Source organism: Sphaerodactylus townsendi, linkage group LG06, assembly GCF_021028975.2.
Source record: "Sphaerodactylus townsendi isolate TG3544 linkage group LG06, MPM_Stown_v2.3, whole genome shotgun sequence".
Classification (NCBI taxonomy): Eukaryota; Metazoa; Chordata; class Lepidosauria; order Squamata; family Sphaerodactylidae; genus Sphaerodactylus; species Sphaerodactylus townsendi.
Genome location: NC_059430.1, coordinates 54,002,714 through 54,014,495, shown reverse-complemented (window position 1 = coordinate 54,014,495; position 11,782 = coordinate 54,002,714). Strand labels below are relative to the sequence as shown.

The 11,782-nt window shown below is 41.1% G+C and overlaps 1 protein-coding gene across 2 annotated transcripts; it reads left to right on the top strand.

Moving 5' to 3' along the window:
• The first annotated feature begins 7,509 nt into the window (after positions 1 to 7,509).
• On the top strand, positions 7,510 to 10,730 carry RPS16 (ribosomal protein S16). 2 transcript variants are annotated; one of them, XM_048502072.1, is made up of 6 exons: positions 7,510 to 7,602; positions 7,707 to 7,759; positions 8,597 to 8,698; positions 9,844 to 9,940; positions 10,288 to 10,335; positions 10,537 to 10,730. In XM_048502072.1, exons 2-6 carry the CDS (start codon positions 7,712 to 7,714, stop codon positions 10,680 to 10,682), a joined length of 441 nt encoding a protein of 146 aa, XP_048358029.1. In that variant the 5' UTR covers positions 7,510 to 7,602; positions 7,707 to 7,711; the 3' UTR covers positions 10,683 to 10,730. The 2 variants fall into 2 exon arrangements, with proteins under 2 accessions (XP_048358029.1, XP_048358030.1); XM_048502073.1 differs by having other exon boundaries at positions 7,522 to 7,606.
• The last annotated feature ends 1,052 nt before the right edge of the window (positions 10,731 to 11,782 follow it).

Here is an 11,782-nt window from a genome sequence, read left to right as displayed (position 1 = left end):
TAGTTGTTAACCATGATGCAGTAGCAAATCATACAGCAGACAACTTCTGATAGTCTATGCATGGTATGGGTGCAACTACCCAAGCATTAGTAACTCTGCCAATGATACAATGTAAAGACAGTAGAAACCAACTTTAGATGTTTATCATTCCTACAGATTTGCCTATTATTCCCTCCTAATTTTCCGTGTCTTCAGTGATCCTTGGCATGTCTGCAAATAGAGTTTATATAAGTCCATACTTTGCTTGCCACCCTTATAATGTAGATGTTTCAACTTGATTGTCTCTCCTTTTTATGTTTTTAGCTTTTAGGAATTTGTAAACTGACTATTCCCTGGAGAAAAACAGGGAAAATGTTCTGGAAAAATCACAAAACAGCAATAATAACATTCAATAAAAATACAAATTTTACAAACTGAGTAAAAGCTCACAAGTTTTTCTCTCTATTAAAATCAATCAATATCCTTAACATTATGTCGGCAACACCCGTTTGAAGAACCTCATTACATGTGAACTCTGCTGCTTGCATAAATAAAACCATCTGCATTACTGTCTAACCATATGGTTCTCTGAAGATTTTAGTCTTCAAAGTGTTGCTCATACAAATCTATATGTGACCACTTTTGTGGAAGCTTTCCCACAATAGTATAGTCTTATTTATGGTATGTTTTTAATCTTTTTTTAAGGAGCTGCATTTTAATATATTTCCTAATGTTCTGAGTTTTCACAAATGCTTAGGCTGTTACTACTGGCTAAATTCTGCTTCCTGCATACATTGGGGATACTCAGGCACATCAAAATGCTAATTTTCTGAGTCATAAAAGTGGTGTGGCTCTCTAGATATAATGAATAGTCTATTACATTCGCTCTATTACACTTGCATAGCTGGTCTGTCAGGTTTTTCATAGTTTCAGTACTACATGATGGTGTTTTAAATCTGGTTAAAAAAATCCAGAAAGCACTTTCATGCATTTCATTTAAATTGTGGTATAGCTTTTTTCTTCCAGAGGTGAGCAGTACATGGAATTAGTGTCATAGGTGGTTTCAGCTTCTTCCTTGAAACCTGGTTTGTATCCATGCCCCATGTTGTTACTCAACCTTCCCTTCAGTCATTTTCGCCTCCTCTGTTTTCAAAATATTTTTTCTCTCTGTCACATCAAACTGGCAATGTTAATGTTGAGACAGAGATACAAACTAGCATGGTTGATTGGAACAGCTTTGTCAATTTTACATGGAATTTGTGATCTTAATGTTCAGGCAGCGACACGAGAGCAGCACAAAAGAAAAAAGGGGGTGAATTGTTCTTCTGTGTCATGAATGAACATCCCAACCTCCATCATGAATAATATGTTTTCAGAAGTAGCATGTAGAATAAATGTAACTGAAGATTTCCCCATTAAAATGAACCCTCTTCCCTCCCATTGAGGCCTGATTCCCGGCCTTGGTATCCTGAACCACTCTCCCCTGGCCTGTGATTCTTCCTGTGCATCGGGGGCTTGTGTTCAAGGGGAGGGGCCCTACCACTTCTGGCTCTCTGCAGCTGTACATGCTTTTGCAGAGTTCATAAATCTGACTGTGCTGTGGAAGAGTCCCTGCCTCCTTATTTGGAGAAGAACAAGGTGTCCTCAGCATCTGTGGAAGTGAGACTGTCCACTGCTTCCTTGATGTTTGTTTTCCTTCTGCTGCCTCAGCTATGCCACTCCTCAGAAGAGAAGGGCAGCATGAGGGAAGGTAAAATTGGGGGGGGGGGGATGATGAAGAAAAAAAGGCTTTGGGAGCCCAGCTCAGCAGCTTCCACTAAAAACTGCAGTCTTTAGAAGACAGGAAATGGACTGATGAGCAGAATGACCCACACCACTGAGTCAGCAAGTTTGAAACTAAGACTTGCTTAGTTAACTCATTGGTGGGAATCACCATGCTAAGATGACCTCCTCAGAGTGAGAAATCACCTTTGCACTAAAATATTAATTTGAATGAGGATATTATCTATTTGCAATGTGTTGTTTTCAGTGGTATAGGTAGTATTTGCATATGAGGGAAACTAATCATACGTAAATACCATTATTATAAACTACAGTTTGTTTGGGGAGGAACTGTTCCAAGCCTGTTTTTCTAATGTCCCAAACTTAATACAAGAGTTCCTTCTGAAACTGTGGCAGGGATCCACGCACAATTAGTATTCCCATCAGGATACTTCAGGCTGCCAGGACATGCTTAGCTAATTTAAACACACAGCATAACATAACCCACAGTATGCATTAAGGCCTCATGAGATAATGTCAGACTTCTCAATGATGTCAGATATGTATGCAGTTTGACATAGCCACAGGTGTAACCCCATGATGCATATATTATATAACCACTAGATGGCACAATAATTCTTTTTGTCTTTAAAACCATTTTTTTCAAAATGAACTAGATCTCATTGGAGAAAGTATAGTGGCAAGTAAAATGCCCTGAATAAATACAATATACTGAAGAGGCACTACAAAACAACAAACAGATTCAAGAAAAGATTTAAGGATAAGAAATATATTTAATTCCAAGCATGCTTAATCAAAAAGTATATCCTACAGAATTTATTTCTTCATTTATACTGTGGCCATTTATGCACAAAGTGTCTGGTGCACAATACGGGTGAATGTCCATCACAGCAAGATTTCTCATACGGACCTATTTTTTGGAGCCCCGCTTTCATTTTCTATTCTCTCCGTGACAAGCGAGACTACTTCTAGCACAACTTTTAATTTGCTTCACTGACAGAGCGGGCAAATTTGCCAGCAAGAACAGCTTTGTCCCAAACATCTTCCTTCCGCCCACAGCCAGCCTTCCCACTCCCTTGCACAGCCATCCACGCCTTCCCCCTTGCTCTTCGACCACACACTTCCATGTTGCCAGCTCCTTCCTGTTTCCCTAAATGCTCATATCGATATATCAGTATAATAGAAGAGATTTGACTTTTGCAAGGAACAATACAAGCAGGAGTTATTTTTGGCCCCATCCCACCTTCCCCTGTTCTACTTCCACTCTCCCTGATTAGGGAGGAGTTTTTTAAACTGTATTTCCAGCAAGCCTCTATTTTACAACAAACCTCTATTTTCTCTTCTCTTGGCGGCAGTAGCAGCAAGAGAGAGAGACAGAGTGTGTATGTGGTAGGGAAGGAAGAGGTAAGGGAAAATCAGCTCTAGTCTTGGGACTACTGAGTATGATGAGATCTATGCCTTTAAGCCTGTTGATAGAAAGAATTAAGAGAACTGGGAGAAGCAGAGGCCCAGCAGAGTTCACAACAAACCTATAAGGTAGGTTAGTCTGAGAATATGTCCCTGCAAGGTCACCTAGCAAGCTTCTATGAGGACTTGAATCTGGGTCTCTCAGGTCATAATGCAAAACTCTAACCACTACACTATACTGGCCACCAGTATTTGGTCTGGTATATTAAAGAAAGGATTTTCTTGCCTTTATTTAGGAAGACTGCTATGTACAAACTAGAGATGTAGCAACAGCTAGCACATGCCAATTATTCTCTGTTCTATATTAACTACAGCTGCAAAGTGAGGCTAGAAAAGACTCTGGGATCAATTGTTGTGATTGAGTTTAATTGTTTTATTACATTTTGCTTCCATGGCCCTTAGACTGCTACAGCTTGAAACCTGAATAATTTTTGCCTGTCAGAAAAATATCATGATCAGAAAAATCTACCAAGAATCTACTTTTCTTCTTTTTACTTTGTCACATCTGGCCTGATGAGTTCTGCTGAACTTGAAAACTTGTACACTGTTATTACCTTTGGGTTTGATTATGTTTTGGGCATTATGGATTTTTCTTCCCACCCAATGGCAGTATTGTGATCAGTGAAGAAGCTATTCTATCACTAGGCCTGTTCTATTGCTACCAACGTTTGAGGACTCTAAGGGAGAAGGAAAAGGAGGTGTCAAGGACCTGGTGTACTTTTTCCAGGCCTGTTAGTGTGCGAGTCCTTCTGAATCACAAAACCAACTCATACAAGCTGAGTAAAAATTATTTTTTTAATTTTTATCTTAAAAGAAATCAAAGTTCAATAGCACTGATAACAACATTCACAGATGAACAGAAAAATATTTGCAATATTGCAATGGCCAGCATAAGGAGGGAAAGTCCCAAAGTGGTCCAATCTGCAATATTCATATTTGTGTAGCCTTAGTTCCATAGAAGCAAACAGAAGACATTCTCAGCTAGGAACACTAGTCAAAGTCACAAGGCGAGGAAAAATAATACACATAACAGCATAAGTCAATAAGCAAAGATGTCTCCCTTTAGAATATTCTAAAGCATTATAGAAAAAACTATACGTCAGGTGACATGCTACATCCAATGAGATCATTTCTACTAATTAAACTAATTGCTAGCAGTTATCTTTACTGCTTGCAGGTACAAATGGTTACAAACTCTAACTGGAATGGAGTTTCCAATTATCTTATTCAACAGTCTTTGTGACCTTGGAGAACTGAAAAACAATCTTCTTCAAGAAGCAGTTACTGAAATAAAGCATACATAAAGATTTACTTTCCTAAACTCATAACAAAATGGCTACTCTCATGCTAAGTTAACATTAATTTTTTATAATAAATATACTTTCTTACAGGAGGCAATTGCCAGTGTGCAATAGCTGATCATAGAACATCTGGAAGTGGGGAGAAATCCCAACAGATCATCAGACAGAGCACAGCAACCAACTGAAGTAAAAACATTATGTGAGGAACAGCAGCTGCAAACAGATGAGGGCTGTAAAACAGTACTGATATGTGTGGGAGGTTTGAAAATCCAAACCTTTCCGTCCACACAGCATACCTGTTCTGACTATAGTCTTTCAGAGAAAATTAGTAGCAAATCAGGTTGGGAAATAATAAGACAAAATAGGGAAAACTGTAGAAAGGGTGGAAAACAATGTAAGTGGATCTTATGTTTAAAAACCCCACTCTGGTCTGAAAGACATTCTGGTCTGAAAGCCAGGTGCCCTCCCCACCACATGACAAAACAGCATGCACCCAGCTGCCCGCCACCAAGCCCTGCCCTCCCTGCAGGGAGGCAGGGCTCGGCTGTGGGTGGCTGCAGCGCCTGTCTGGGCTGCCCGCCACCACTGAGACCAACCACCCCCTGGCGTCTGTGCAGGTTGGCTTTTGCCCTCCCCAGGCCTTGGGGACAGCAGGATCTGGCCTGCGGAGAGGCGGGAGTGGGGCTTGGACTGAGCCTCACTCCCGAGCACGGGGGGGGGGGGGGGTGCCCGGGCACTATTTCCCCTTGATATGCTTCTGCATAGGGTATTATGAGTTTTCTAAAATAATTGCTGCCTTTCCAGAGAAACTGAGGCATTTTACAAAGAAAAGATTATATAATCATGAAACAGCATAAAAATAATTACAATTACCAAAATACTAAAAACTTAACCAGGGCATTAAAACAGCAGAACACTTTTAACAACTTAAAATGATTCTCATCAAACTGTCCTCAAACAAGAATCAGATTGTAAAACCAACCTTAATTAAAATTTGGAATAAAAATGTTTTCTCCTGGAACTTAAGAAAGAATAGAGTAGGAGCCAGGCATGCCTCAAGGGGAAGGACATTCCTCAGCCAAGGTGCCAACCCTGAAAAAGCCCTGTTTCTGGTTGCTACTTGCCTCATTTCTGTCAGTAGGCCATGGCAGCACAGAAAGCAGAGAGCTTGTGAAGAGAACATTAACTGAAATAGAATTAACTGCTCTGAAATAAAAGGATTGCAATATCCTACATTAATTGATCTGAAATAAGAGGCCATAAAAATAACTCTGCAGGGTCAGATCAAACTTGTATCTAGTTCAAAACTGTTTCCTAGAGAGAGGAAAGCTCCTCTCTGTTACTGTTCCTCAGCAACTGGTATTTAGGGATGTCAGCCTCTGGATGGGACCTGGAGATCCCCTGGAATTACAGCTCATCTAAGCTACAGAGATCAGATCCCTTGAAGAAAATAGATGCTTTGAAGAGTGGACTCCATGACATTGTACCCTACTGATGTCCCTGACCACCACCATTACCCACACACCCCAATCTCCATCCTGACAACTCCAGGAGTTTCCCAACCTGTATCTGGCAACCCTATCCCCCCATTTCCCCCCAGTGGCCAGGGCAGACCTGGCAACTCTATAATGGAGCTATTTCGTGTTCATGGCTAATAGTTACAGATGAACCTGTGCTCTATGAATGTATCTCATTCCCCTTCAAAATAATTCAAGACAGCTGCTATCAGAAGAACATCTTATGAACTCAGCGCCATAAGTTAATATGAAGTAATACTTCTTTTTGTATGTCCTGTCCATCAACCCTGAAGTCTAATGTCATGGATTCCGGAAAAAAAATAAAACTCCCCTCTATCCACTGTGCTCATGACAGGCATAACCATATACAACTCTGCCATATTGTCATCTTAGTTCAGTGATGGCGAACATTTTCGAGACCGATTGGCCAAATTGTAACCCAAAACCCACTTATTTATCGCGAAATGCTAACACGGCAATTTGAATACTGAGGTTTTAGTTTAGAAAAAATGATTGGCTCCGAGGCACGTGTTACTTAGGAGTAAGCTTAGTGAAGCAACCACGCAATGCTTCAAATGGGTGAATCACGATCCTACGAGGATTTACTCAGAAGCAAGCCCCATTGCCAACAACCGAGCTTACTCCCAGGTAAAGTATCATGCCCAGCCTAGATGTGTGTGTGTGTGGGGGGGGGGGTGATTTTCCACCCTCCTCCCACATGATGAACTCTGTGCGCGAGTGCCCACAGAGAGGGCTCTGAGTGCCACCTCTGGCACCCATGCCATAGGTTCGACACCACTGTCTTAGTTCATTCTTTTCTAAGTGGAACATCCCCAACACTTCTTTTCTCACAAGAAAATTGCTCGAATTCCATGATGCTGGGTGCCCTTTCTGTATTTTCTAGTGGAAATCAGTGATAATTTCTGAACAAACAGGATCCCTAACTCTTTTGGACTAAAATCCATGGTAAATAAATAAGACTCATATCTAAATGAACATGAATATTGTTAGGACTTTAAATTATGGCGATTCTATCATCTCATGGTTGAACAGAAGAGAAAAAATGTAGCGTAACTAGGGCGGGGGACGACATATCCCTATTGCCGAGTCGAATATTCCAAATTTATCCGTGTGCATGCATGACAGTGACTTCGTAACACTACGCATGCTTCTCTGAACCGGGGGAGGGGGGGGAGCGTATATTACATTCACAGGCCGTGAATTGGGGTAATGAGAAATGCTCACGACTGTTGGCTCCACTCCTTCTCATGATCAAAAAAAGATTAGCGTGTAGTGGTAGCGTAACACACATGGCTTTGCTGGTTCGGCGGGAGAGGGGACGTTTTGAACCCCTTAAAACTCTGCCACGGCGCAAGCCACCCGCCAGCATAAACGCACCAAGCCCCTCTGAGCGAGAACGAGAGCGCACAACCACGCGGCAGGGAGTTCTACCGGAAAACGTGTAGTGTCGCGCTGGCGGAAGTGACGTCAAACTCTGAGGCCCGGTCTGCCCCTGGGAAACCCTGTTCCTTCTTTCGCGGCTACTCTTGCTGACGGTAGGTACGTTTGCGAGTGGCTCCGGCCCTTGCCTTTCTCCATTTCCAGGTTTCTCTCTTCCTTCTTCTGGCCTCCAGCTCATTCTCTTGCGTTTCTCCGACAGGCGCCATGCCGGCGAAGGGACCCCTCCAGAGCGTGCAGGTTTTCGGCAGGAAGGTGAGGTTCGCGCGTCTCCGAAACGGGCCTTTCTCCCAGACCCCGCTTTCTCCGGTGCCCTGAAACGCTGTCGTGGTCCTGGGGCGTTGCTGATGAGGGCTTCCACTTCATACGCTTCGGAACTCATCATTTTGACCTCTCCCCTTTCATTGAGGGCTTTTTCATCCCCCGCCGCCATTACACGTGCCGTTGGTCCACCCGGCTTAGTTGTGGCCGGGCAGGATCAAGGGGGGGGGGGGGGCTACTTCGTACTATCTGGGATTTGAACCCAGATGTCCCGTGTGTCGTAGTCCAATGCTAGTAACTACGATTAATCCCTCTCTTAACCGAATTGACTGGCTGTTAGAACTGGAGACCCTGTGGATCTCCCATTTGGACAAGAGTGAGAAAACTTTGAGTTGCTCAGATTGATGCTTCTTAATCCTGTTGTGAGGCTAAAACGGGGAAAAGGTAAAATATCTATGGTGTTTTGACCTCCTTGGAAGGTTGAACAGTATGTAATAGATCTAGTAGTTCATGAGACCTGCATTTTTCTTCTTTTCGATTCTGAATATTGTGGTCAGGAAGGAATTCTTTATGGTTGTCCTGTGACCCATAACTTCCTGTGCCTAACTTCCCTCATTTTGTGGCAAAAATGGTCTAAATATCAGATGTAAATGGAAGCTTCATTGAAATTTGACATGTTTGGTTCCCATTAAAATGATTATGAAGCCAAGCTCTCAGCTTCCACAGTGTAGAAGGGAATGCTTTATATTCTTGACTATTATATGTATATGAAACTAAAGCTGCTTCAGTGAGTAGAATATTACAATTCTTTGTTTTTTTCTTTCATTGTAGAAAACTGCTACTGCAGTTGCTCACTGCAAAAGAGGAAATGGTCTCATTAAAGTAAATGGAAGGCCTCTGGAGATGATAGAGCCCAGAACTCTGCAGTATAAAGTAAGTTATTTTCTTTTTAACAGCAGAAAAGAATATACACTTTTCCAGAGGTTTCTGTCAGATTATTTTGGGCAGTTTATCTGTGTAGAACAGGGGTAGGGAACCTGTGGCTCTCCAGATGTTCAGGAACTACAATTCCCATCAGCCTCTGTCAGCATGGCCAATTGGCCATGCTAGTAGGGGCTGATGGGAATTGTAGTTCCTGAACATCTGGAGAGCCGCAGGTTCCCTACCCCTGGTGTAGAACATGTCACTACAGGTGCTTGGTTTTGCAGTTCTCAAAACTGAATTTGTATCTGTAAGAATAACATGTCTGAAAATCCTACCCCCATCCTCTGCTGGCAGCCAAGGTGAACCTAGCAACCTATCTGCCTATGCAATTGTTCTTCTTAGCTATGGGTAAGGCATATGTGCAAAATGCAAAAACTGCAACAAAGGAATACAAGACTTGATGGTCCAAATGAAATTGAAGGTAGATAATTATAAAATTGTTGCAAGTGAATTATAAGCATGACAATCAGTAATTTTTGATGTAGTTAAAATTAATTTGAAAGTATTATTCTAGAAATGAAGCCTTCATCTGGTTGTAAATATTAACATACTAGCAAGAATGAGTCTTTAGAAGAACTGTTATTTCAATCTAGTCTTACTGACTAGTGATTGAAATCGATTTGCCTGCTTCCAAAGGGTCAGTGGAGTAGGCTTGTCCTATTAGCACTTGCTCAGTGTTGTGCAGTGAAAACCACTGGGGCAAGATTTTTGAAGGCAAGTAGGATAGCATAATCTTAGCCTTCCATGCTTTTTAAATGTAAGCCTATGTTTATTTTGTTGCATCTGGAAAGGTAACTTGGAAGTAGCTTGCAAAGTAGCTTTAAAATGGCTGTTAGAATACATTGTCACATCTGGATGATAATGTAGCAGTATTAGATTAATATACAATGAAAATTTTAAAGATTTAATGAACATGTATATTATAATAATTCTGTAATTTGAATATTTGTGTAGTAGGAAACACTTGTGTTGTAGGAAAAAGTTTTGGTCTTTTAAAATTCCTAAACTGTCACCTTGGAAAACAGGAACTTCACTTGCAACCAATGACAAAAGATTCTGTTACCGTGTTTCATGACTTCATTTTTCTCTCTTAGCTGCTTGAACCAGTACTCCTTTTGGGCAAGGAGCGCTTTGCAGGAGTTGACATCCGAGTCCGCGTGAAAGGCGGCGGTCATGTTGCACAGATATATGGTATGAACAACTTCAGGGTTGTCCTGGAGGAGGACAATTAATTGACCATTATTAACAACATCTCAGATCGTTATAGTACATTTATTGTCAGTGGATGTTTGTAAGTTTAGAAAATATAAAACCGATAATAGATTCGGTGGCATTCATTTGTAAGATTTTTAACATACTGTTTGCATCAGTTTAAAAAGGTACAAATATAGATTATATCTTTCTGTACAAATACATAGTGTGTTCACTATATGCGTCTGTACTTGTTATTGTAATCATATCTGTAAGCAGGCAGCGTTATTGGCTAAATTCAGCTTTCAGTTTCAGCGTGCTTCTAATTTGGCTTTTTCTTTCTGCAGCAATTCGGCAATCTATTTCTAAAGCCTTGGTGGCTTATTACCAGAAGTGTAAGTAAATTCGTTATTGTTTGTTTGCAGCTATTTTTCAAGTGTATAATTTAAGATTGACTCTACCAAGTGGCAGTTTTATGACCACAGCTGCTCCAATGTAGCCCACAACTGCTCTAATGATCTGTACCATGTCCTCTGTTAAACTACAGCTAGCAGTCAACATGAGTGAAGGTTTCAAGACACTTTTGTTTCTTCCAGATGTTGATGAAGCTTCAAAGAAGGAGATAAAGGATATTCTCATCCAGTACGATCGGACCCTTTTGGTTGCTGATCCTCGTCGTTGTGAATCCAAGAAGTTTGGTGGCCCTGGTGCTCGTGCACGCTACCAGAAGTCTTACCGTTAAAAGAAACCAATGCATTTGAATTCTTGAATAAACACAGAGAAAATTTAACTTTTAGCTTGTGTTGGTGTGAAAATGTTCAGTTGTGTTTTCTTTGGCTGTTTAGGTTTTGAGGATCATCCTGAGCTCTCCGGGGGAGGACAGTCTATAAGACTAATAATAATAATATGCAGTGGCAATCGGCACGCTGGGCGCCATCCCAAAAACACTAGGGGAGCACTTGAAACATCTTCAGAAGGCAGCCCTGCTGGGATCTGCACAAATACTACGCCGATACATTACACTGCCTAGGCCTCTGGGTGAGGCTCGAATTGTAATGAAGGCCAGCAACCAGCTAAAGATCTGGCAGCTGTGAAATCTACCGTAATAATATTATTCAGTTTGTCAAGATTATAGGTTACACCGCTACTGTAAATTAAAATTCTAGCTGACAAGATGGGAAGCTTCAATGCATTAAAACATTAAAAAAATTAGGACTAGGAATTATGGAATTAGAAAATAATACAAGCAAACTATGTCAAGATATATAAACAATGGAATAACTCACAAGGTATGAAATGCATGCAACATGTTCATGGTAAATCCTTTCATGTCATTATATATGCAGGTGAACCACTGGTAGAGCAAAATTAATGTGATCTAGGTTTGCAGGTAGAGGGGAAAACTTTTCATTGCAGCCTGAAATAAAATTCTGTTTAGTACATGAATAACCTAGTTCATTTTTGGTCTAGAGATGTGCCTGTGGTGGTTTAATTTGTATCGGTATGAACTGACACATGGAAGAAGCTGTGTGCTTAGCCTTTTTCAACATTTATTCTGCTTTGTTCTTATTAAAAACATTTTGTTGCATTTCATTCTTCTCCCCACTTCTTCAGCAATACTGGGTTTGAAGCCATGCAGCCCAGTCTTGTACACATTCTCTTAAAAAACATGATAACCACCACACTGGCACAGCTCTTTTAGCCTTAATGGGTGGCAAAGGCAGGTACAAGATGGATACCTGGCTTGGTTTAACTTTTCCTACTGGGCCTAAAAGCTACCCTGGAAGGCCAGTTTCATTTAGAGAAATTCCCTCAAAACAGTATTCAGTAGGTATTTTAAAT